Below are 23,645 nucleotides of genomic sequence, written 5' to 3' on the forward strand. Positions count from 1 at the left end.
TGCAAAATTCAGTGTATATATATGTATATACGTGTGTGTATACACACACACACACATACTGTTTTAGGAGAAAATAGCATTTCAGCTTGGTGATTTAAGTAATGTCAACTACGTATGTTTATTTGTAAAACTTCCCATAGTGAAATGTTATAGTCACCTACAAACATTCATTTTTCACGATTTACAATTTGAATAATCATGGAATGTTTGTATAATGCAACCAGTTGTTATAGAAGAATCACACAAACAATGTAAATCTGATCCCAATCCTTTACAAATACGAAATTACTTTCACTGGTTTTCAAACTGTCAAGTATAAACAGGATGATGAGGTCAGCAATACTTAAGATGAGGCACTTTAACAATTACCCAAAAAAGTATACAGAATGTCAAACAAAACTTGTTCTTAATCGTATCTCTAATTTCAGACGTGATTAATCTGAGATGCTCTATATTAAGGAATGTTATAAACTTTTATTTCTTGCACTTTCCCTACTTAGCTCAAGGCAATGTAATAACTATGAATACATAAGATATATAGACATTACCACAGACCAGTTAATGTGCTTACATACAAAGGAACTAAACACTATCTAATGACACTGGGGTTTTAGAAAGTGACCGTTTTAACACAAAACTTCTGCATAATTTTTTCATAAACATGTATACATTGGTCTCCCAAAGGCAAAATGCTATCTCAACCATATTTCTACACAAAAATGCCCTCAAAGGTATTAACTGAATCAAAATTAATAGTCTATGTACTCTTTTCAAACATTTGAATTTTTAATATTCAGAAGTTAAAATTAAAATTTCATTTTAAAAACAGAGAAATTAAAATATTAAATGTACCATACTTTCTAGATTAGTTTTAATACATAAAAAAAGTAGCAACATGTTTTGTGAAACACCTTTCAAACGTATTATTTGGCCAATTCACTTACAACCTTCAATCCCATTCTCTGTATATTAACACACTATCTTTTTTGTAGTTAATAAATACTTGATTAAAAATATTAATTCCTGTTGCTGCATGAACTCACAGTACTGTATTTTCCCCCATGGTCAGATTTCAACATACCTCTATCAGTAAAGAAAATGGCTGACTCAAATTTTTAAAGGTCATCCAGAAGGGATTAAAATCTGTGGTCCCATTAACAGTTTTAGGTGAGAACAGTTAAATCTCTTTAAACTTATTTCTAGTAGGTTATAACTTGAGCAATTTCTATGGCTCACATACCCAAATGTTTAATAAACATGAGTTAGTACTCATTTTACCATACTTAGCTGTTCTAAGTCCATTTATCAAAATCACTTGCTGTGTGTGTACATGAGCACACATGTACTCCTTAATTCCCTAATAAAACAGTCTTGCTCCCCTATAGAAAGAAACTAGCTTTGAATCAATATACTAGCAGACACGTAAGTCCCTTCTAAAATCAGAAGTGTGCCAATTTCCAAATAAATGAAAAGAGAAAATACTTATTTAAAATGACAAAAATTAAGCTTGGCAAAAGTAGTGACTTTTATTTACAACTCCATGTTCAAGATTACAATAAAAACACTAGTGATACCATCCGAACAAAAGCAATGATTTATTGGTAATGGCAATGAAGGGAATATTGACAGTCTCTGGCGAGAATCAAGCAATTATCCAGGAGCTGTAGATCTGATTGCAATATGCTCTTCCAGTGTCTTTTGTACCTTAGTGGCTTTCTCCTTTTTTGCCAACTACCTAGAAAAACAAAAATAACTTTACATGTACATCTTATTCATTTAGAAGTATGTGTTATTTTCAAAATATTACTAACAGGTAATCATCTTTAAAACCTGGTATTAATTTTTGTCCCTCCATTTTATTTTGGCATGCAGTGTATTTTCATTGTTTGAAGCACACTGTGGCTGTCCCTTTCCTCCCAGCCTCAAGGAATTAAAAATAAAACACATGCAGGCTATTTTGGTTTCCCACACTGTTTAAAGGAAAAGTAATGCAATTTTTCAAAACAAGGTTGACAGTTTAGAGAAGTTAATAAAAGGACGATGCTTTATGAGTGAACTATATTTGGCAACCTATTTTTAGGCAATTAGAAATCAAATGTCGATCACAAAATACTCTAGAATTAAAAGAGTATGCTAAACTTATGTCTAAATGCCCAAGATGACAGGTTTCTAGACTTTCTCTCAATATGTAGATTTGCAATGAAAACAGATTAAAAATGGCTAGTTTTGCCTAGTTTCTATTTTTAAAAAAACCCTGGCTGCCACAAATGTACTATAAAAAACATAAAGAATAAATCTTGTTTCTGTCAATTATTAGGAAAATTCTCTACTGGAGGGCCTACTTGCTACAAATGTGGAAGCATAAAAATGTAAGAATAAACTAGGTTTCTACCAACAGTGCTAGCAAACAAAACCTCTGTGGGAAAGTTCTACATCTAAGTTCTAAGCAAATAATTTACTTAAAACCTGAAATTTATCATTAGATAATGTATTCTCATAGCAGAAACGCCACTGAAGAAATGGCAATTGCAAGCTATTAAGTATATATTTGTATACAAGATTTCTATGTACATTTATAAGTGTAATTTTCATATTTTAAATTGATTCTGTTCCAAACGGTAGTCTGAATCAAGCAAAATTCATCAAGGTCTTCTGTACATGCCTGGTCTAAAATGGAACATGGCTGGGTCAATGTCATTCATGAGAGAAGATTATAAAAACCCACTTCATTCTCAATCATATGATGTTAAACATGCTCTTTTCCTGACCTTGAGGAAAACCACTTTTATTACTTTAAAAGATCTCCTCTCTGATCTACAAAAACCATGTGTTAGCCTAAAAAGCCATAAAAATGCTAAAGAGACAGTCTCATAAAAGTATGTGGATAAGAGTAAAAAAAATTCAGGGCCAAGGGGAGCCTTCTTAAGAAAGAAGGGGAGCTGGCACTATCTGTATCACAAATGAATTTAAGCATATAAACACTGAAAGCATTATTGATCATCATTATCACTGGGGAACACACAAAACACAGAGCTATTAGATTAAGCAAAAGAAAACAAAAACAACTAATATTAAAAATTAAAATTTTAGCAGATGTGATACAGTGGAAGACACAAATCTGCATACTGTTTCACAGGTTGATAACTCTCAACTTGCCAATGTGTATTCTCTGTAAAAAAGAAGAAATTCAGCATTCCAATATGGATTTTCTCACCCCAAAACATAAAGAAGCTCTTTTATTCATTTTTGTTTATATTACACCTCAAACAATAGTCTAGGTACATCAAAATTAGGTGTCGAAAATATTTATTCAGTAAAGAGTCCATTGATCTTCTATGTGAATAGTTTAACCCAGCCTAATATTCAGTCCGTCTTTCAACGCCTTGAGCTCACTTGGGTTGGCAAAGCAGAGAACGTGCCCATAATTACCCAGCAAAAAGCCTTTGGGGCTACAGTTCCATTGGGTAAAGACAAGCAACCTATTATACTAATCAATATATTATGCTAGTACTAGTATAAAAGAAATATATGAAACTATTCTTATTTGATTTTCAAAATGATTCTACAGTTCCCAAAAAATAAAATTTAAACCTTAGATTGGATTAAAAAAACCAACTACTAGTTAAGTCTGAAAGCATTACTAACATTTTATTGCAATATTATTTCTCAAAATGTAGTACAAAAATGAAATATGAGACAGGAGAAAGTAAAAAAAGTAAAAGTCAGGGGAGCAACATGGCATAATAACGAAATTAAAGCACCTAGTTGCAAGCCCAAAATAAAAACCAAAACAGAAGGCCAACAGAGCATGGCTAGAATAAGACTTGAAGAAAGAGATGGTTGAGGAAATCTAGGTAACAAGAAGGCTGATCCAGATGATGGAAGCTGTAGAAATCTTGCACCAACAATGGCGAGAACATGGGAAGGGTGAGAGCAGACAGGTGCTATATGGATGAGCAGAGAAGCAAGGAGGGGAGTAGGGTGAGATAAGGTCAATCTTTATATTACTTCATTTTTAAAAATCTTCTGTTTTTAGTTCATTTGAGTTGCATTAAAAAAGCTGAAAAATAAACAGACAGAAATGTTATAAAAATAGCTGATACGGTGAATGGCCAGTTTAGAAGTCTATTTTTATTACAGTGATAGAAAACCTTCTCTGCTTTTCACATGCACCTCATTCCCTAAGAAGCAGAAGCCCCTTCAATTTTGCTCATTTTGTCCGCTTATATGTTATTACTTTTGTATTAAAATAAAGCAATCCATGTATAGAGCATAGTTTAGTAAAGAAAATATCTACTTCCAATTAAGATGGCAAGCTTTTCATGCTGCAACACAAAAAATCCATTTACAACAACAAATAGCCCAAGTGTATATTATAATGTGTGTACAATGCCTATAATAGCCAAAAACAGACAAGTGGGAGATGTGTGCTAGTCTACAATATCCTACAAGTATAACCTTTAAAGTTGTAATAACATGCAAGGTGGTCTAAGATTTCTATCCAACATCCAAGATTCATCAGTATTACCTTAGCTTCTGTCATCTTAGGGACATAAGGAGAAGATCAGTGACACTCTGAAAACTAAAATTATCTAGAAACAACTCACACAACATAAAAATGTAAACTGAAAATGTAAAACAATTCTATTTTATCATTCTTTAAACCATTTTATGTAGCTCTTTTCACTACACAAAGTATCAAAACGTTCCTCTCTGTGCTGATAAAAATACATGCCAAATCTATTTTGAAATTTTAAATTCTAATTACTATATGTAATCCCTTTGAAATTCAGACTGCCTAAACAAAGTCCTGCACCTTTCCATGTTCATGCCCAAATTCTTATTTTCCACTCTCCCTGGAGTGCCCACTGCTATCTTTTCCTCTATCCATATCTACTCCCAGTTTAGTTCAAGACCCTCTTCCTCCACAAAACATTCTCATTCCTTTCCTAGACATTCTTGGGAAAGAGGAAGTATCACTGGGCTAGGAAAGTATGAGAATATTCTGTACAGGAAGAGACTTGAACTTAAGCTTTGATTAATTTTGATTAACTTTTCAAATGTTTGTGCATTCTCCTTTAAGAATATAAACTCGCTATGACAGGGACTATGATCACACGTGGAGTAGTACTACATGGACCACAAGTACTATACCATGTTATCTACCATTTACTTTTCTAGAAACAAAAGTCACTTGCAATTTTTAGTAAGCGACTCATCAAGACAAAATCTAAAAGGGCCAAATTTTATTGCAATTTTCCTACATTGATGTTGTCCTAGCATCATGCCAAAAGCACTGAAATATTAGCTTACTTTTGAGGAACAATTCAATGAATGACACAAGTCTCATTCAGAAACTATTAAAAGGAAATGTAATGTAATATTAACATACACAAATAAGAAAATCGTTCATCCAATTCAAATTTATCAAACATTAAAAGCAAGGGACAAACACCAAGAAATGAGTCCATGACAGTATTAAATTATTCTCGAAGCAGTTCTCAGTGCAATCTAGGCTGATGGTCCCCGAGACCCTTTCAGGGAGTGTTCAAAGTCAGAACTATTTTCAAAATAATGCTGAATTGTTATTTGCCTTCTTAACTCTCATTGTGTTACAAGTGTACAATGGAGTTTTCCAGAGGCTACATGATCTGTCATGGCAAACCTGACTAAATGGAGAAATAAGAGAATGAGAGGGGTCTATGAAGCCAGATGATAAAAAAATTTGTAAAGCAGAAAACAATGCTCTTCTTGCTAAATTGGTTTTTATTTTGGAAAATATGTAACTTAAAAATATTATATGTGTTAACACATAATGAGTTTATTATTTGTAAATAAATAATTTTTAAATTTCTCAGTTTCAGTTTCTTAAAGGGTAAATATTAGATAGATATAGCCTACATTAAAAGCTCTTTCTGGTCCTCAATAATACTTAATAGTGTAAAAGGGTCCTGACACCAAAAAGTTTGAGAACTACTGCTCTACAGTAACGTTAAATAAGGCTATAAGGTATTTAGCTAAATGAACACATAGCCAAATTATGTAACAAACACAAATACTCTCAAGCAAGAAAAATCTAACACCTTTGCTATCCTAAAGACAGTCCAAAACATGTAGTCTGGTAAGTCAAAAGAGAGAGAGAGAGAGGAACCAGGCTAGACAGCATAGGAGAGGGAGGATATTAGGAAAGGGAGGATGTTAAAACCAAACAAGTGGAGACAGATTCTTAGATGGACAACTATTAATGCACATTAGAAAACTTGACTGAAGGGCAGGCTGGTAAGAAGATGGTCAAGATGGAGCAGTGGTTACTTACAGAAAAAAATAGAAATCAAATAGCATGAGCTGAGGTGAAAAGCAGGGAACCTGAACTGAATTAATGGTATGAGGAAATAATATGGCTTAGAGTAGATCTTACGAAGGAATTAAGCTAAAAACAAACTATGCAAGGCAGTTAAAGCCAAATCCAATGGCATTTAATCCAAACAGGCAAAGTAACAAAGCAGGCAGCCAAAATGTCTCTGGTGCTCACACATTTTCCCAGTACAGCACATCTCATATCATAAAAATGTAGATGTTTAATCTCTGCTTCTTCTGACCTGTCATTACACATATGTCAAACATCTGACATGACAGGTCTAAGTACATAATTGTCCTACAGCTCCCAAAAGTTAATTATGTTAGGAGACAGGAAGATATAGTAGTCGAAAATGACCAGTTAAAAGATCTATGGTCAAGGTTATCAATTTTGTAAAAACAGCATACAATTTTATAAGCTTATCCACAACTAGGCAGTTTCATGAATTTTTCTGTAACTGAATTAAAATTAGATCTGTAGATCCCATCAAAAAGAATAAGAGTTTTCAGGGTGCCCCATGGCTTCAAGTCCCCAAACAGGAGTCGAAATCGTTCAGCAGAATACCTCTTCCCCCAGGCACTGGCAGCCCTGGGGAACCCTCCTGTCATGTAATGACCTCCTTACACTCACTTCCCGTTCTAGACGGCTGCCAAGGATCCATCGGAAACACAGTGATACCTCCATCTCCTGTGCTGCTGCACTTAATCTGTGTACTGCTACTGGGTTCTGTTCTGATCAAGCTCTCAGCGGCACTGCCCTGACCTGTGGCTGTAAGATCTTAGGAGTCACCCTCAGGAAGCAAGTAGCAGCAGTTCCACCGATGTACAAAATGTTCTCATCCCTAAGAGTCCCATACATGTTACAAATTCCTTGCAAACCTTAGGACTGCGTTCACAAAATAAAACAAAAACATACACACGTACATACATATACAATCTGCCTGTTCACTGAAAATTTATTTGCTTATGCAACGTGGTCTTCAGCGCACAGGTTTAAAAGCATCCCAGTGTCGTAAAACTTTTTGATTAAAATTATTCACGTGATTTTAAATGTTTTCACCAGAAACTATATAATCAAAATCTTAATATCAGCAAAATTCTTAAAAATTCACTTATAATAATGATTTTAACTTACTCCTATTTTGACATTATTCCTAACTACTTTCTATAACCAAACATTTATTTAGTTTGGTTTAGGTTTAAATTAATTTCCTTTTATTTACCTTTACTTCATTACAGTTAGGGATCTTAATATGAAGTACGGCTGATACACAATGTTATATTAGATTCAACAGTTCTGTACATTATGCTATGTTCAGGAAATATTTTCACCCTCTTATTTGGATACCATTTACTAATACATACTGTATCAGTAGGACTTAATTTTATTAGAAATATCCTTTAGTTAGATATCAAAAATGTGATTAGAAGAACCTACTGTTCTAGTTTAACCCCAAATATCATGACATGGTATGATTTTGATCTTAATGAAATTATTTCTTTAAAATTATATTTTTACTTTCCCTAAATACCAATTAAATAAACTTACTCGTTTGAAGTCATTCATATTTGTTGCCTGGACTGGTGTACCAATAAAAGTAAAATATGAAATTCTTGTTGTTTCCTCTTCACCTTGATTGGACTGAACAAAGATCTACCCCCAACCAAAAAAAAAAAAAAAAAAGATTTTTTTATATTAATGATTGTAATCCTTTTTTCATATACATGCTTTAAATTTAACTGGTTTTGTTAGATTATTAATAAAAATACCTCCGACTCTTAGAAGTACTAATCCAAACTACACTTAAACTACTACTCCTATGGGACTATGAATTCCACTGTTTGCCCTGCTAGCCTCACCTTCTCCAGGATGTCACAGCAAGACACCTACGTATAGAAGTTCCTGATAAGTTAGTGTCATGTTGTGGAGGAGTCACACTTAAACTCTTTAGAGAGAATGTTGAAAGAGTATGAAATTCATTACAGAGGACAGACTGCTGTTGAAATTTTATGAAAATTAGTTTCTGACTGAGGAAAGTCTCTGCAGCTATTTTCTGATACTCATCCATTCATTCTATTTCCTAAAATATTAAAAGAAAAAATATTGGAAATCTGCTCCTAAAATTACACTATATTATAGCCTGCATATTTTATTAGGCTTGACTCTTTACATTTTTTAATTAATTTATTTGAGAGAGAGAGAGAGAGAGAGAGAGAGAGAGAGCGCGCGCGCGCACGCGTGAGGGAGGGGCAGAGAGAGAGGGAAATCCCAAGCAGGCTCCGTGCAGTCAGCACAGGGCCCGACACGGGGCTCAAGCTCATGAATCGTGAGATCATGACATGGGCCAAAATCCAGAGTTGGCTGCTTAGCCAACTGAGCCACCAGGCACCCCGACTCTTTATACTTTCTATTTAAAAACTCCCTTCAGCATGATACTAGACAGCAGCTTTACTCACAGATCCTTTTTCAACTTTTTCAATATACTGGATTTTCTTTGTGTGTGTATGTGTGTTTGAATGGCTAAGCTGGAGTTTATTTTTTTCTTTTTTTTCTAAATATAACTTATTGTCAAGTTATCTTACAGTGTACACAGTGTGCTCTTCGCTTCAGGAATAGATTCCCATGATTCGCTGCTTACATACAACACCAGTGCTCATCCCAATAAGTGCCCTCCCTCAATGCCCATCACTGCCACTCATTTTCCCCTCTCTCCTCACCACCCCCATCAACCCTCAGTCTGTTCTCCATATTTAAGAGTTTTTTATGGTTTGCCTCCCTCTCTGTTTGAAATTATTTTCTCCCCTTCCTTTCCCCATGGTCTTCTGTTAAGTTTCTCAAATTCCACATGAGTGAAAACATGGTAACTTTCTCTGACGTATTTCACTTAGCATAATACCCTCCAGTTCCATCCACGTTGTTGCAAATGAAGATTTCATTCTTTCTCATTGCCAAGTAGTATTTTTTTAAAAAACACATTACTCTAGATGCTGTCTACTTAAGAATATTGCCTCTCTAGGTGCACCTAGGTGGCTCAGTCAATTTAGCATCCGACTCTTGATTTCGGCTCATCATGACCTCACGGTTCATGGAGACTGAGCCCCGTGTCGGTCTCTGTGCTAACAGCACAGAGCCTGCTTAGGATTCTCTCCCCACCCCCCTTTCTGCCCTTCCCCTGCTCACACACAGGTGTGGGTTCTCTCTCTAAAATAAATAAATAAAACATTAAAAAAAGGAAAAGAATTTTGCCTCTCTTGATTTAGACAACATATTTCTTTCATTCTCTGATGGAATTAATCAGTTTTTGGTATTTATAGGCAAGCAGAGATTCATCTCAAACCAAGCTTATCAATTAAAAATTCCAAGACTATAGGGGAGCCTGGGTGGCTCAGTTGGTTGAGCATCTGACTTTGACTCAGGTCATGAGCTCAACTTAATGAGTTTGAGCCCCACATCGGGCTCTGTGCTGTCTGTGCAGAGCCTGCTTCGAGTCCTCTGTCGCCTCTCTCTGCCCTTCCCCCACTTGTGTTCTCTCTCAAAAACAAATAAATGTTTAAAAAAAAATTCCAAGACTATAATAGGTAAACTATTAAACCAGCTCTCCATTTACCTGTAATGCTCTTTGAATCTTATAAGGCACAACAGTTCATATTCACTGCTTTTAAAATTCATCTTACTTTAGCCTTTCCAATCAAAACTGTCATTTTGATTTCAATTTCATCACCAAAAAACTGATAAGCATGTCTGATTGAGATAGGACACAGTACATAAAGACTTGAGCCTATCACAAGATAACTATGTATAGCGATTCTCAATGACAGAGATTAGGTCGGGATGTTTGGGTCGAAAGGGCTTTTCCAATAAACAAATGCCTCCCTTCTATCACTAAATAAAGCAACACGTATTGTATTAATGGTACAAATGTAGGTCAGAAAAATATCTGATAACCAATATTCTAGTTTAATATAATCATTTTCTTCGATTTCATTTGGATAAAATATTCCAAATATTGAAATCTCAATGATAATCCTTCCTTCATCTTCCTACTAAGAACATTCTGTGAAACTCCAGTGAAAACCTCCTAAAATGAACACATTATAGCATTCTTCTAATTTACAAAAACCAGAATCATTTCATTAAATCAAGAAAATTACATTAATTTGGCCCGACTTGCTCTCAGTGACTCTGTGCTGGTTCCCACTGTTTTTATAGGTATTCATTCCACTATTCTCCTTTAACCCTCCTACTCCCTGCTCTGAAAGACTGGGCTGGGAGGGAGAAGGAGGTGGTTGGGAGAACATATGCTGGGTTTCGTTACAATAATTCACAAAAGCAATTAGTAACTGCTAAGAAGCAGTTGACTTAATGTAAATTAAGGTAATGTAAAAGTATCTTTTTAAAAAATCATCTGTATTGAGATCATGACCACTACACTATTAAAAACTGTATGTTCTAGAAAAGTAAATTGGATTTTACAACTGAATCATCACTCATTACCAGGTATGAAAGATTATGTACAAATATCTTCAGTTTAACTCTAAATGGTCTATAACAAACTTTTAACAAGAACTGCCAAATATACAAAGTAACTGACATATTCACAAATTAAAAAAAAAAAAAAAATCAACCTGTCCTTCCTTTTCAGAACACACAGATAAATTAAAAGAAAATTTAATTAGCTCATTATATTACTCATTTCAAATTTTTTCATGCATTTCAAATCAAGAGGACAAAAAACTACCTTAAAGGATCATTTAGAATCACCCAGGATAGTGAAGATAGCATGAACGGTCACCCAAACACCCATTAAATATAGTTAAAATACTACTTACAGTTACACTGTTAACATTCTGAAATTTAACGTAACGAAGTGGGACAATACCATCTTCTTTAATATCATCCTCTGTTAGTTCCAGAGCTTGAGTTGGTTCACTTCTTTCTGCTTCTTCAAAATCCATAGATCGGGGTAGATTGATAAAAATTTTTACATATTTAGGACCCTGACCTATAAAATGGTAGAATAAAATTAAATGTAAAACCAAACTTGCAATACTTTCTTCGTTTCACCATTACGTTCAGTCTATACAACCAGATACACATTCAAATATAAGCACATACCTACATGCATCTTCAGGAATTTTAAGAAATTCTGAGTATTTTCACAGACATTCTTTTTTTTTTTTAATAGAATACACATTTACTAGTGTATTCTTGGCCTGCTAGCCTTATACTAAGAACTGAGAATATTAGATTAAAACACACATGCACATATGCATTCACATATATATTCACAGACTTCTTGACCTCAACTATAAAAGACATTCTGTAATAATGCAACACTACTAATGAGGAGACGCAGGGAAGGTGGTAAGAGTGACAATGCACGCAGGTTAACAAAAAGTTTCATAAAAGGAATTAACATTTGAGCTGGGTCTTGCAGTTGCCAACAATTGGTACATTTGTTATTTAGGAGAAGAGCATTACCAGTGACAACATTTAGCTAAAAGGAAATTAATTCTACAAATTGCCAAATTTCATCTTAGGGATTAAGATGTGCTGAGTGGTTAGATCACATTTAAATAGAATGTCTTAGTCCCTTTAACCTCAGGGTATAATCCAAAACTCATTACTTCGTGGCTAGTTAAGGAATCTTAACATATTCATATTGCTTACTCATCTCTATAGCAACTGCTTTCACAAATACTGAGTATTTCCAGAAGATATAATTTTATTAATGAAAAATACTAATACATAATCATTTAAAATAACAAATGAGAAGGGAATGCTATCTGATAAACAGGGTGCCTACTGTTTCTCCCAATTAAAAAGAAAACAGAAAAAAAGTCCTAGTCCCCAAGACTCCCCTCCCAAAAAAATCAATTAAGAACAGGAAAAAGAGGGAGTATAAATAAGGAAAATTCTTCATTTAATAAAAAGAGAAATGCCAAGTCTGTACAATCATGTTTACAGTATCATAATATATAAAGAAGATGAAACTACTAATAGGTCACAAACAGGAAGATACAGAACCTTAGTTTTATCATCTGTAATAGAAGGAATGTGAAATAAATTTCTCCCAGTTGTGATCCCGAAAAATGGCTACTTCAAAACTGGAGTTTCAGAACAAGAATTGGAAGAGTTCCTTTGTTTTCAGATTAGGAGGGGAACTTAAATTCTAAAATAAAAAATTTTAGAAATAAGGTAAAATTTGTCATTTCATCAGTTCCTAATAATCTTACCTTATTTGCACATTCATTTGTCCCCTTGCTTTGTTCCAGAAACAATTTCACTCTTTCCCAACACAAGGAATATGTACCTCCATTATTTCATTAGTTTTAAAAATGCGCTGACAGATCCACAGAGCAGAAAGTTAAAGGGCTACCCACTACTCACCATTATCTGGCCCTTGAAATTTCATTGAATAAAGCTTAACAGGTTGATTAAATGCCACAGTAATGAGAAGCTGTGAAGAAAATAACAAGTTTTATTTTAAAAGTGCTCTTGAACACCTCGAATATACACAACAGCTAAGTAGAGTTAAAATGATTAATTCAAAGGCAGAAAATATTTAACTCATTTCACAAAACCAATGTAATATTAAAAAATCAGTAAACTGAAAGTAATTTAATTAGACTGACATTTGAGAAATATACTCACATAAGGGAATGATGACAAAATTTAAAGGAATAAACTAAACTAAAAACATGCGAGATCCTTGCTGGCTCAGCGGATCATGTGATTCTTGATTTACGGGTTGTGAGTTCGAGCCCCACCTTGGGTGTAGAGCCTATAAAAAAGGAGGGGGTGGGTAATGCCTAAGATCCTAAGGTCTTGTAACCTGTAAACTGGCAAGCATTTTGCCTTCCAAAAAATTAAACAAAATCCCCAAAGTAAAATAAAATTAAACTATATATTTTAGAATATAAGCTGAAATTTTGTAGGATGGTTTTTCAAGCATGTACCCACATCATCTGATAATATGAAGACACTGCACAAATTATGTGAAGAAACTAGCTCTCAAATGCACTGTACATGATCCAAAACTCAGAAGAGTAAGACTTTCAATAGCTCTATGGTAACCTCCAAACCTCCATCCTAAACTTAATCTGGCTAACTGAATCTAGAAGGCCACATAAGGGAACCGGGATAGGAAACATTGTCAGGATGCTGATCTCTAAGAAACCATGAGTCATTTGCTCAGTCTTCTTTCCAGCTAAAATTGTGTATGATGTACGTATCTCTGCTTCTACCCTAGGAGGAAGATTTTCCTGGCAGGAAGATTTCAGGGAAGCTGTGGTCAGTTCTGCTGATATGCATCATCACATTATATTCAGGGCACCATTTACAAGGAACACAATAGTGAACAATATTCTTAAAGCTGTTCAGTAAGGCAGCTGTAGTGGGAGGCAAGATTGAATTTGGATTTATGATTTCAGGATCATTGTGGTCTGTGTGCCTAAGAAAACACCCAGACCATTTCCTCTGGTTATATAAATACTTCTTATACTTGACCTGTAATAGTGTGTCAAAAAATAATAAACATGACATATTTAGAGACTTGAACCACAGGTGAGGAGGAGATGAGAATGGAAAGCTAGAAACAGATCAAAAATCTTGAATCTCTTCCTGAAAACTGTGAAGAATCATGTAAATCTTTTGAGAAAGAGTGGCATGATCAGATTTCTATTTTAGAAGAATAACTTTTGGGGATTCCTGCATGGCTCAGCCAGTTAAGAGTCTGACTCTAATAATTTTTTTTTTATGTTTATTTATTTTTGGGAGACAGAGAGACAGAGTGGGGGAGGGGCACAGAGAGGGGGAGACACAGAATCTAAAGCAGGCTCCAGGCTCTGAGCTGTCAGCACAGAGCCCGAAGCTTGACTCAAACCCACAAAGCACGGGATCAGGACCTGGGCCGAAGTCACTCAACTGACTGAGCCACCCACGTACCCCAAGAGTCTGACTCTTGATTTTTCAGCTCAGGTATTAATCTCAGGGTTGTGAGTTCAAGCCCTGCGTTGGGCTCAACACTGGATGTGAAGCCTACTTTAAAAAAAAAGAAGAACTTTTGTGAACATGTAGAAGATGAACTGGAATGGGGGACAAAGCAGAGACAACAGATTAGAAAGTAAATTAAGGGAGTGCCTGCGTGAGTCAGCCAGTTAAGCGTCTGATTCTTGATTTTGGCTGAAGTCATGATTTCGTGGTTCATGGGATCGAGCCCCGTGTCGGGCTCTGCACTGACAGCATGGAGCCCGCTTGGGATTCTCCCTCCTTTCTCTCCCTTTCTCTCCCTCTCTCTGCCCCTCCCCTACTCGTGCATGAGTGCTTTCTCAAAACAAATGAACATTAAAAAAGGAAAGAAAATTAAGGAAAATAACAGTCAAGATGAAGGTAATGATGGCTTGATCAAGGCAGGACTACACTACTTCCTCTGTGATGACAATGCAGGGAAGTATAGGGAAGTACGATACAGGTTTACAGCTGGGAATGAGGACCGCACATATAGGGAGTACTCATCTAATTATTCTCTATTTCTCAGATACAGACTCATCTGGGTGGGTAAAAAATAGGGAAGACAGGGGGCGCCTGGGTGGCTCAGTCGGTTGGGTGTCCAACTTCGGCTCAGGTCATGATCTCGCGGTCCGTGAGTTCGAGCCCTGCGTCGGGCTCTGTGCTGACAGCTCAGAGCCTGGAGCCTGTTTCAGATTCTGTGTCTCCCTCTTTCTCTGACCCTCCCCCATTCATGCTCTCTGTCTCAAAAATAAATAAATGTAAAAAAAAAAAAAAAAATAGGGAAGACAGGTCTAGAATGAACAAAAGGATTTAAGAACGGTCAAAGCTCAGCTCAACTCAACTCAGCAGTCGGGCCAATCCAAGAATTCTAAGATTCTGTATAATGACCTTGGCAGCTTATACAGAACAGAGTAAGGAGGTGGGTCTATATCGCCAAAGAAACTGAAACTTAAAAAAAGGAAAGGAAGTGGTCATCTGGGAAGGAGAAACATAAAACCATGAGATGGAAACATGATAAAGAACCCAGAGCAGGCATAAACACTGATGATCCCTATAAGCTTTAACTGGTAAGTATCAATTACCTGTTCATCACAATCAGATTCCAAGAAGGTCATATCTTTTCGTAAACAGTTGTCAAATCCATGCTCATCACTTTCGTTAAGACATTCACAGCCAGCTTTGTTAATAAAAGGCATTAAATCCATCTGAAAAAATTAAATCAAGACTTTAGGCAAAGGATTTCGATTTGGTTTAACAATCTTCATCAGAAATGTAAATACATGATTTTCTCTAGGTTAGACAACTTTAAAAAAACTTCTCTTTTAAGATAGCTACTAAAACTTTTATAATAAGGCTTTCATTTGAATTTTTGACTGAGACCTATCACTATGAAAGCCAAATCTAGGCTTTGTCCACTTGACAAGTATCAAAAACCAAGTCTTTAACACGAAGATTATAAAATGTTGACATTTTTTGCTAACAGTATTTTGCAGTGGAAAATATACAAATTAAAATATCTGTTAAGATCCAAAGGAAGCCTACCTCCTTCCTCTAGTGGTCATGTGCTCTTTAAACCTACATCCATAAAGAGTTTACATTTGAGATGAATAACAAATAAGGATTAAAACGTTTTTTATTATGGAAAATTTCAAACATGTATAAATAGAATACTACAGTGAACCTCAGGTAGTCAGTCTTTAATAATCCCAGCTACAATAATCAGCTCATGGCCACTCTTGTTTCACCTTTCCCCTGCAAGCAGTCCCTACCCTCCTGTTTTCAAATACATCTTAGACATTTCTTCATTTCATTCATGAACATTTCAGTGTGTTCACGAGCATTTCTGAGAGATAAGGGCTCTTTAAAAAATTTTCTCAATATTATTATCACAACTAAAACAATGAGTAATACTTTAGTTATCAGCAAATATCTGTGTCCAAATTTCTTGGTCTTATAAATGTTTTACAGTTGAACTGTTAGACTCAAAACAGGACTCCAAATAAAGTATGCCATATTTGGTTAATGTCTCCCAACTCCTTTAATCTATGGTCATCTAGTGCCTATGGATTTCTAATATTTTGGATTTTGCTGATCGCTTCCCTGTGATATTTAACATCTTTCTGTCTCCTGTGTACGTGTTGGTTAATACTTCCAACACACGGCCAGAGCAGTGACTGTGGGCATCCTTGCATGGTCTCTGACTTTAGCAGGAGTGCCTCTAATGCTCTCTCATTTAGATTTTACGGACGGTTTTAAAAATAAATGGGTACTGAATTCTGTCAAATGCCTTTTCTCCGTATTAGGAAATTATAACTTTTCTCCTTTAGATTGCTGGATTTTTTTTTTACTAATATTTTAAGAGTTTTACAATTGGTCCTAATTGGAACTGGTCAGTGGTTTTTTTGTTTTTGTTTTGTTTTGATGCACATTTTGTCAGATTCTGGGATCAAGGTCCTATTTACTTCAAAAAGAAATTTAGAAAGTTTTCTCTCTTTTTATATGGTCTTAAGTAGTTTGGAATAACACTAGACTATCTGATCTTAAGATCTGGTAGAATATCCCTGTGAAGTCATCTTGCCCTTTATGGTACAGGTCTTCGACTATTTTCTCTACTTCCTCTATGGTGACTGGTCTATTTAGGAGTTCTGCTTCTAGTGGAGTTGATTTTGATAAACTATTTTTCTAGAAAAACATCCATTTAATCTACTAAACAAGGACTAGTTTTAAGTTTACCAAGTATTTTAGATTATCAGTTAATTGCATATTCACCTTTCTATCATAAAGAGTATTATATTTTGTATACAGAGGATACTAATACATGTATGTATCATTCTAAAGAAAACTTTTTTACATGTCAAATAATTAGCAACATAATTATCAATAATTATTAGAATAGATCCTTAATTATTCATGGAGGGGCCTAAATGCTTTTAAAGCCAAAATGCTATTTTGAATTATATTAAATGCTATATTGCATTAGATGTTGAACATATTATTCAGGGTATCATACCATAGCCAACTTAAAAACAGTGGGGGTTGGTGTGCTGGCACTATAAAGCAAAGTTCTACTATTACATAATCACTTTGAACTTTAGGAACATTTCCCTTGAAAGGACAGTTCTAACAAAATCTTTAAACACTTATGTCTTCCATCCTACCAAGATGCCTCTTCAATGCTGTATCTAGGACTATGATCCCAGGCATGAAGACAACACTGAAATCATGCTTGCAATATCTTAATGATGAAAAATAAATAGGTGATTTACCTGAAGTTGTTTTTGTATTTATTTATCGTGGGGCACACAAAACAAGTTATCACACTCAAACAGTTGCATTAAAGTGCTTTGCTACACAACACTGTCTAGGACAAATTGGCATTATATCTGACTTAACTGCAAATTGACACATTCCAGAAATACGCAATTGGAAATAAATATCACTACCTATGTAATCAACTTGCCAATGAGGAAAGAATAATGAGAAAACAATCAGACAAATCCAGATTGTGGGACAGTCTATAAGACAGATGGTCTCAACCTACGGTGTACAATAAGATAGCCATTAGCCACATGTGATAATTTAAAATTAAATTAATTAAAAGCAGATAAAACTCAAAATTCAGTCCTTCAGTTGCACTAGGCACATAACAAATGCATAATAGCCACATGCATCTAGTGGCTACTAGATTAGACTGGTGCTGGTTTAAACTTTCAAAAAAGGTAGTCATGAAAGGAAAAAAGAGCAGACAGAAGTTTCTAGAACACCAAAGAAAAACAACTTAACTGCAATGTATGATCCTTGACTTGATCCTAGATGGGGGAAAACAGTTATAAAGGATATTTTGGAGATAATTTTAAAAATGTGAACGTAGGCTGTAAATACTAGAGATACTGTAAACCACTGCTAAATTTCTTAGGAGTGCTAGTAGTATCATGGTTATGTAAAAGAATGTTCTTGTTCTTAGGAGCTACCTGCTCAAATATTTAGAGATGAACCATCATGATGTCTATACCTTACTTTTTAAATGACTCTGCCAAGAGATAAAAGTATATAAACACCTATCAAGAAAGCAAAACTAGGGGCGCTTGGGTAGCTCAGTTGGTTAAGCATGGGACTCTTGATTTCAGCTCAGGTCATGATCTCACGGTTCGTGGGATCAAGCGCTACCTTGGGCCCTGTGCTGACAGCGTGGAGCCTACTTGAGATTCTCTCTCTACTTCTCCTCCCTCTACCCCCCCAGCCCGCCACCACCAAGAAAGCAAAAGTAGCAAAATATTCACAACTGATGAACATAGGTGAATGGTATATATGTTTGTTATACTATTCCGTCAATAGTAGAACATTTTTTATGTTCTTTTTTGTTTTGTTTTGTTTTTTTACAGGGGAGAAAATCTAACACAAGACACACAGAAAGTTAGAAAACCCTTTCCATGCTTCCAATTTTGGTTAAAGAAAGATCTGTCTTACTACACAGATGAGGGTCATTTAAGGTTTCATTTCATTTTGTTAAATGACAAAATTTGTACACTGAAATCTATAGTTCAGTGGTCAGAATACTGAAATACACTAATAAGCCTCAAGATTCAGAACATTATGCAAATCCAAGTTCAATTCCGGAGTGCCTAGAATTCAAACTTGTGGAGAGGAAGACTTATTGATAGCCCTATGGCTATGAAGCAATACTAGGTATTTATTCTTAACGAATATGAAAGAAAAAAAGATAGAATGATTTAAATTTTCCTAATTTAAATTTAAATATCCCAATGCTTCAATAAACATTTTATAAACTAGAAGTCATTATATTTACAAAAACACTGTCTTATTTCTGAATAAGAACTACTACCATTCTTAACCTACATCTATTGCAATATTTCAAACTCCTCTAAAAGAGATACACGTACCTCTCATACTCTGGCTTCAATCAAATTTGGAGTTCCAAAACTAGGATGTATAAAATCAGTAACTATATAGTCTCTTTGTGTGAAAAGATAACTGAAAGTCTTTAAAACCAAAATTTTATTTAAAAACTGGCAACACAACTATATGCTGAGATATAAATTTTTAAAAATTATTTTAAAAATCCAATTAAAACCTTTTTTAGCTTAAAAAAAACGGGCAGTACATTTTTGCAATGCTTATACTTAAATCTGCTTAAGACACAGGCTTTCATTCACTGATTCTTCCTCCTGTTAAGTGGCTATTTGTGCTGTGAGAATGATGACATTCTTAGAAACACATTACCGATCTTACATAATAACTTTGTAGACATAATAGTTCAAAACTTTTAATGTCTTGATTGACACCAGATGGAAAAAATGAAAATGTTTTTAATAGCTTTTCACAGTGCATTCATAACATGTGCATGAAAACGGAATTTTTTTAAATTTCTTAAAACTTAAGTTTTCCCTGCTTAATTCCTACCTGAGGCCAAAACACTGATATCACGCTTAGCTGATGTGTAAATAAGTAGCCCTCTAGCTAAGCAGCAGGACTGTTCCGCTCTCATTAAGACTTTTTCATGCAAAAACCCTTCACAAATAACGGGGAAAAAAATACAAAGATGTAAACAAATCAGTTTACGGGTCAAATTAATTTCCAAAATTTTCCAAAAGGTGTCACAACCCTGACTTACACAACATGTTCATACTTTCCAACTGGGTATGGCAATTTCAAATGATTACGTAACAGTTCTGTTTTAAACAGATACTAATTGCGCCTCCCTAACTTCAAGTAATTAATGCCAGTACCACACGTTAAAGACACTTTTTGAAGATACAACCCCCACCCCGACACTCAAAGAAAAAATCTCTTGTATTTATCTAACTACAGAGTCTCCTTATTCAGTATAAATTTAAGAGACTTACAGAAAGGACTCGTCGTCCGTGATACACATTCTTTCATATATTAGCTTTAACTTGAGGTAACAATTTTTTTTTAAGTTAATTTTTGATCTGCCAATACCATTAACTTTAAAAAAGAAAAATTAGGAAAGATACATACAAATACATATTTTGGTATGCAGGATTAACCAAGTTGCATTAACAAGTCAGCTACTACAAAGTGAATTTCTGAATTTTGGTTCCTTCCTGAATAGCTCTCAAATGATAGATACTGAATTATAAAATTTTATTATGTATAATTTTCAAACACTTTTGTGTTCCTAAGTCTTCAAGTTATTATTTGAATAATAATTCTTAAAACTCAGAAAAACATACCTAATGGTAAAATCACACATGATCCTAAAATAACTAGATTTTTCAAACAGAAAAAAGAGGTGCCAGAAAAGAGGGGATACATTTAAAAAGACGGAGAAAACTATAGGGAATTTTAGGAAAGGAGTTCAGCATAAAATGGTCACACATTAAAATTTACATGTCATTTTACACAACTGTTGAAAAATGGAAAATTTTTCCAATGCACATTTCTTCACATTTTGGGGAGGGGGAAATATATAAATATGTAATTTTAAAAGTACACATAAATAAAACATATACATTATATACAACAATAAAATCGAAATTAAATGTATGTATATAAATATACATTAAAAATAAGTGAATGTTTAAAACTGGCTATTAAGACAATTCAGAAAACAGATTAAAAAAAAACAAGTGGCAAAAAAGATTAGCAGAGCAAATTTAGGAAAACTTGTTTTTGATGAGGGCTTAAGGTGATAATATATACAACAGAGACAAAAACCCAACAGTCAGCTAACGAAGCTACTTTTAAAGTTCTTATCTGAAAGTATTCTTAACCAGCAAAAGATAACAGTCAACTTCACTTTAAGCAAACAGTGACAAAAATACATCATGATTTCACTTTTAAGTCTACCTACATAGCCTTTTGGAATATCTGTGTCCTCATTGCTTCCAGGGTCATTTTCTAAGTGCTGCTTGATTTTTTCTTCTAATCCAACAGCATCTGCTCCTTGATACTGATCAATTCTCACTTTGTTTCGAAAAAACAGAAATGTAGGTGTTGCTGATATATTGTTGGTGGCAGCTGTTCCCTAGAATTGGCAAGTTAGATGACGTTAATGAATTAAAATTAATCATTTTTAAACCACTTAGAATATTCATTCTACATCTCTATAGAAGTTAAATATCACAAGCATAAGCAAAAATCACGTAAAATAACGTATTCCCAATTGTTATTTAAGAAAAAGCAGGCCTGTTACTGAGGGCACAACTACATGATCCTTACATTCCCAATGAAGAACCTCCATTTTAAATCAGTTTTAGTATTAAAGACTTCACCCAACCAGCAGAATAGCTTCCAATACAGAAATTATGCTTTACAACACTAGCTAGCTCTCTCATAAGTACATGCTATTTCTTAAGTGGCGAAACCAAAGAGGGTATTGATCAGTCAACACAAAGCAGGGCTACTAGGAAAAAGTACAGATCTGAAAAACAGCAGCCCATCTCTCCATGAATATGAAGTAACAGCCTCACCCAACTCTACTCATAGAAATGACTTCTGGCCTCTCTCACTGCAACATCTACCTTTTAAAATTCTGCTCCAACTCCACAATATTATAAAACTAAGTAGCAAGCAAATAGGTATCAGATAATTAATGATGGACCCATAGTCTAAACTTTTCATAAGAAGTACAAAGGAAATAGGAAAGCAAACATGTCATCTTGCGTATTCAAATACTATGAAGAGGTACCACTATGTTGCTTAAAAGTTTACATAGAGATGTCTTCTGTAAACTTCAAAAATTAAACACAAAAACCTGACTGACCTTTTAAAACAGTGTTGTCCAAAATAAGACACAAATATAGGCTATATATGTAATTTTAAGGTTCCAATATCCACAACAGAAAAACAACTGAAATAATTTTAATAGCATATTTTAGTGAATCACTATCTGCATTTGCAACATGGTCACTATAAAAAGTTAATGATGTATTTTACATTTTTTTCATACTAAGCCTTCAAAATCCTATGTGTATATCTATAGCACTTCTCAACTGGGACTGGCCACGTTTCAAGTGTGCAATAACCACATGCAGCTAGTGGCTATCATACTGCACAAGCAGCTCCAGAGGAGAACACTTCTAGATTAGAGACAGAGACTAGTACAGCCCAGTGCTACAGTCCACTAGTATGCAACAGAAGTACAAAGCAATAACACAGGGTTTATACCAAACCTCAAATACTAAGTACAAACTAGGTAACATTAAAAAATTTTTTTCACTCAGAAATGTATCAAAGACACAACCTCACCAAAAAGAGCAGCTACACAGTTATTCCTTAGTTAGAACTACATTTTTAGTGTTGGAAACAACCTTCAAAACATTTTTCCTTAACTCCTCCTCCATATTCTCATATATACAAATGTAAAAATGTCACATGGCCATTCCAACTAAGTAATCGGAATCCCCACAACACTGTGTCTCAATCAACAGTAATCAACACTCTAAAGTTTCTGCTGAGTATGCAGCTTTGAGGCTAAGATTACACAATGATCAATTCAAATCAAACTATAAGCAAGAATTCTCCGCCAAGGCTTGCTAATCAACCAATGCCTCAGTAGAAGATAATGTCGATTTGCGAAAGATAAACAAAAAATGTAAAGCAAAAAACTGCCAGGTGACCTATTAAGTTGAACAACTTATTAGTTTTACATCAGAAAGATATTAATATAAACAAACCCAGAAGCAATTAATATGGGACTACCGTTTTTAACTAATGTAGCCACAATAACATTTGTAATAATTCATGTCAACGTAACATTTCCCTATCTTCAAAAGAGTAAGTACTATGTGCATAAAGAGATAAACGAATGAAGGATGACATCAATGTTGAATTTCAAACCAATGTAATTTTTTCTGTTAAAAAGGACTCCTTTCCGGGGTGCCTGGGTGGCTCGGTCGTTTAAGCATCCAACTCTTGATTTCGGCTCAGGTCATGATCCCACAGTTCTTAAGTTTAAGCTCCCCATTAGGCTCTGTGCTGACAGAGGAGCCTGCTTGGGATTCTCTCTCTCTCTCTCTCTCTCTCTCTCTCTCTCTCTCACTCTCTCTCTCTTTCTCTCTCTCTCTCTCTCTTTACCCCTCCCCTGCTTGGGCTCTTTCTCTCTCAAAATAAACAAACAAACATTTAAAAAAAAAAAAAAAAAGGATTCCTTTCCCTTACCTGACACTGATGTACATCTACTTCCAAGAAAACTGCCTGTGGATACTTATTACTCATAGAACTGAATGCTGGGGCAATCCTTAAACATGGTCCACACCTGTGAGAAAGTAAAACGCATGCTTGGTAAAAA

At 34.8% G+C, this 23,645-nt stretch overlaps 1 protein-coding gene across 4 annotated transcripts in view; it reads right to left on the minus strand.

Annotated features, from left to right (window-relative positions):
* Positions 1-1,501: 1,501 nt before the first annotated feature.
* Positions 1,502-23,645, minus strand: part of TXNL1 (thioredoxin like 1) — a 33,096-nt gene continuing 10,952 nt past the window's right edge. The window contains exons 2-9 of one of the 4 annotated variants that reach the window (XM_015079155.3): positions 23,516-23,612; positions 21,207-21,380; positions 15,454-15,576; positions 12,749-12,818; positions 11,188-11,360; positions 7,907-8,011; positions 3,127-3,169; positions 1,502-1,735 (exon numbers count right to left, since the gene is read on the minus strand). In XM_015079155.3, the coding sequence (XP_014934641.1) occupies positions 3,131-3,169; positions 7,907-8,011; positions 11,188-11,360; positions 12,749-12,818; positions 15,454-15,576; positions 21,207-21,380; positions 23,516-23,612 (781 nt within the window). In that variant the 3' untranslated portion in view covers positions 1,502-1,735; positions 3,127-3,130. The other 3 variants (XM_015079163.3, XM_015079170.3, XM_053205741.1) reach the window with 3 other exon arrangements.

The sequence above is a fragment of the Acinonyx jubatus genome, chromosome D3, assembly GCF_027475565.1.
Source record: "Acinonyx jubatus isolate Ajub_Pintada_27869175 chromosome D3, VMU_Ajub_asm_v1.0, whole genome shotgun sequence".
Taxonomy (NCBI): Eukaryota; Metazoa; Chordata; class Mammalia; order Carnivora; family Felidae; genus Acinonyx; species Acinonyx jubatus.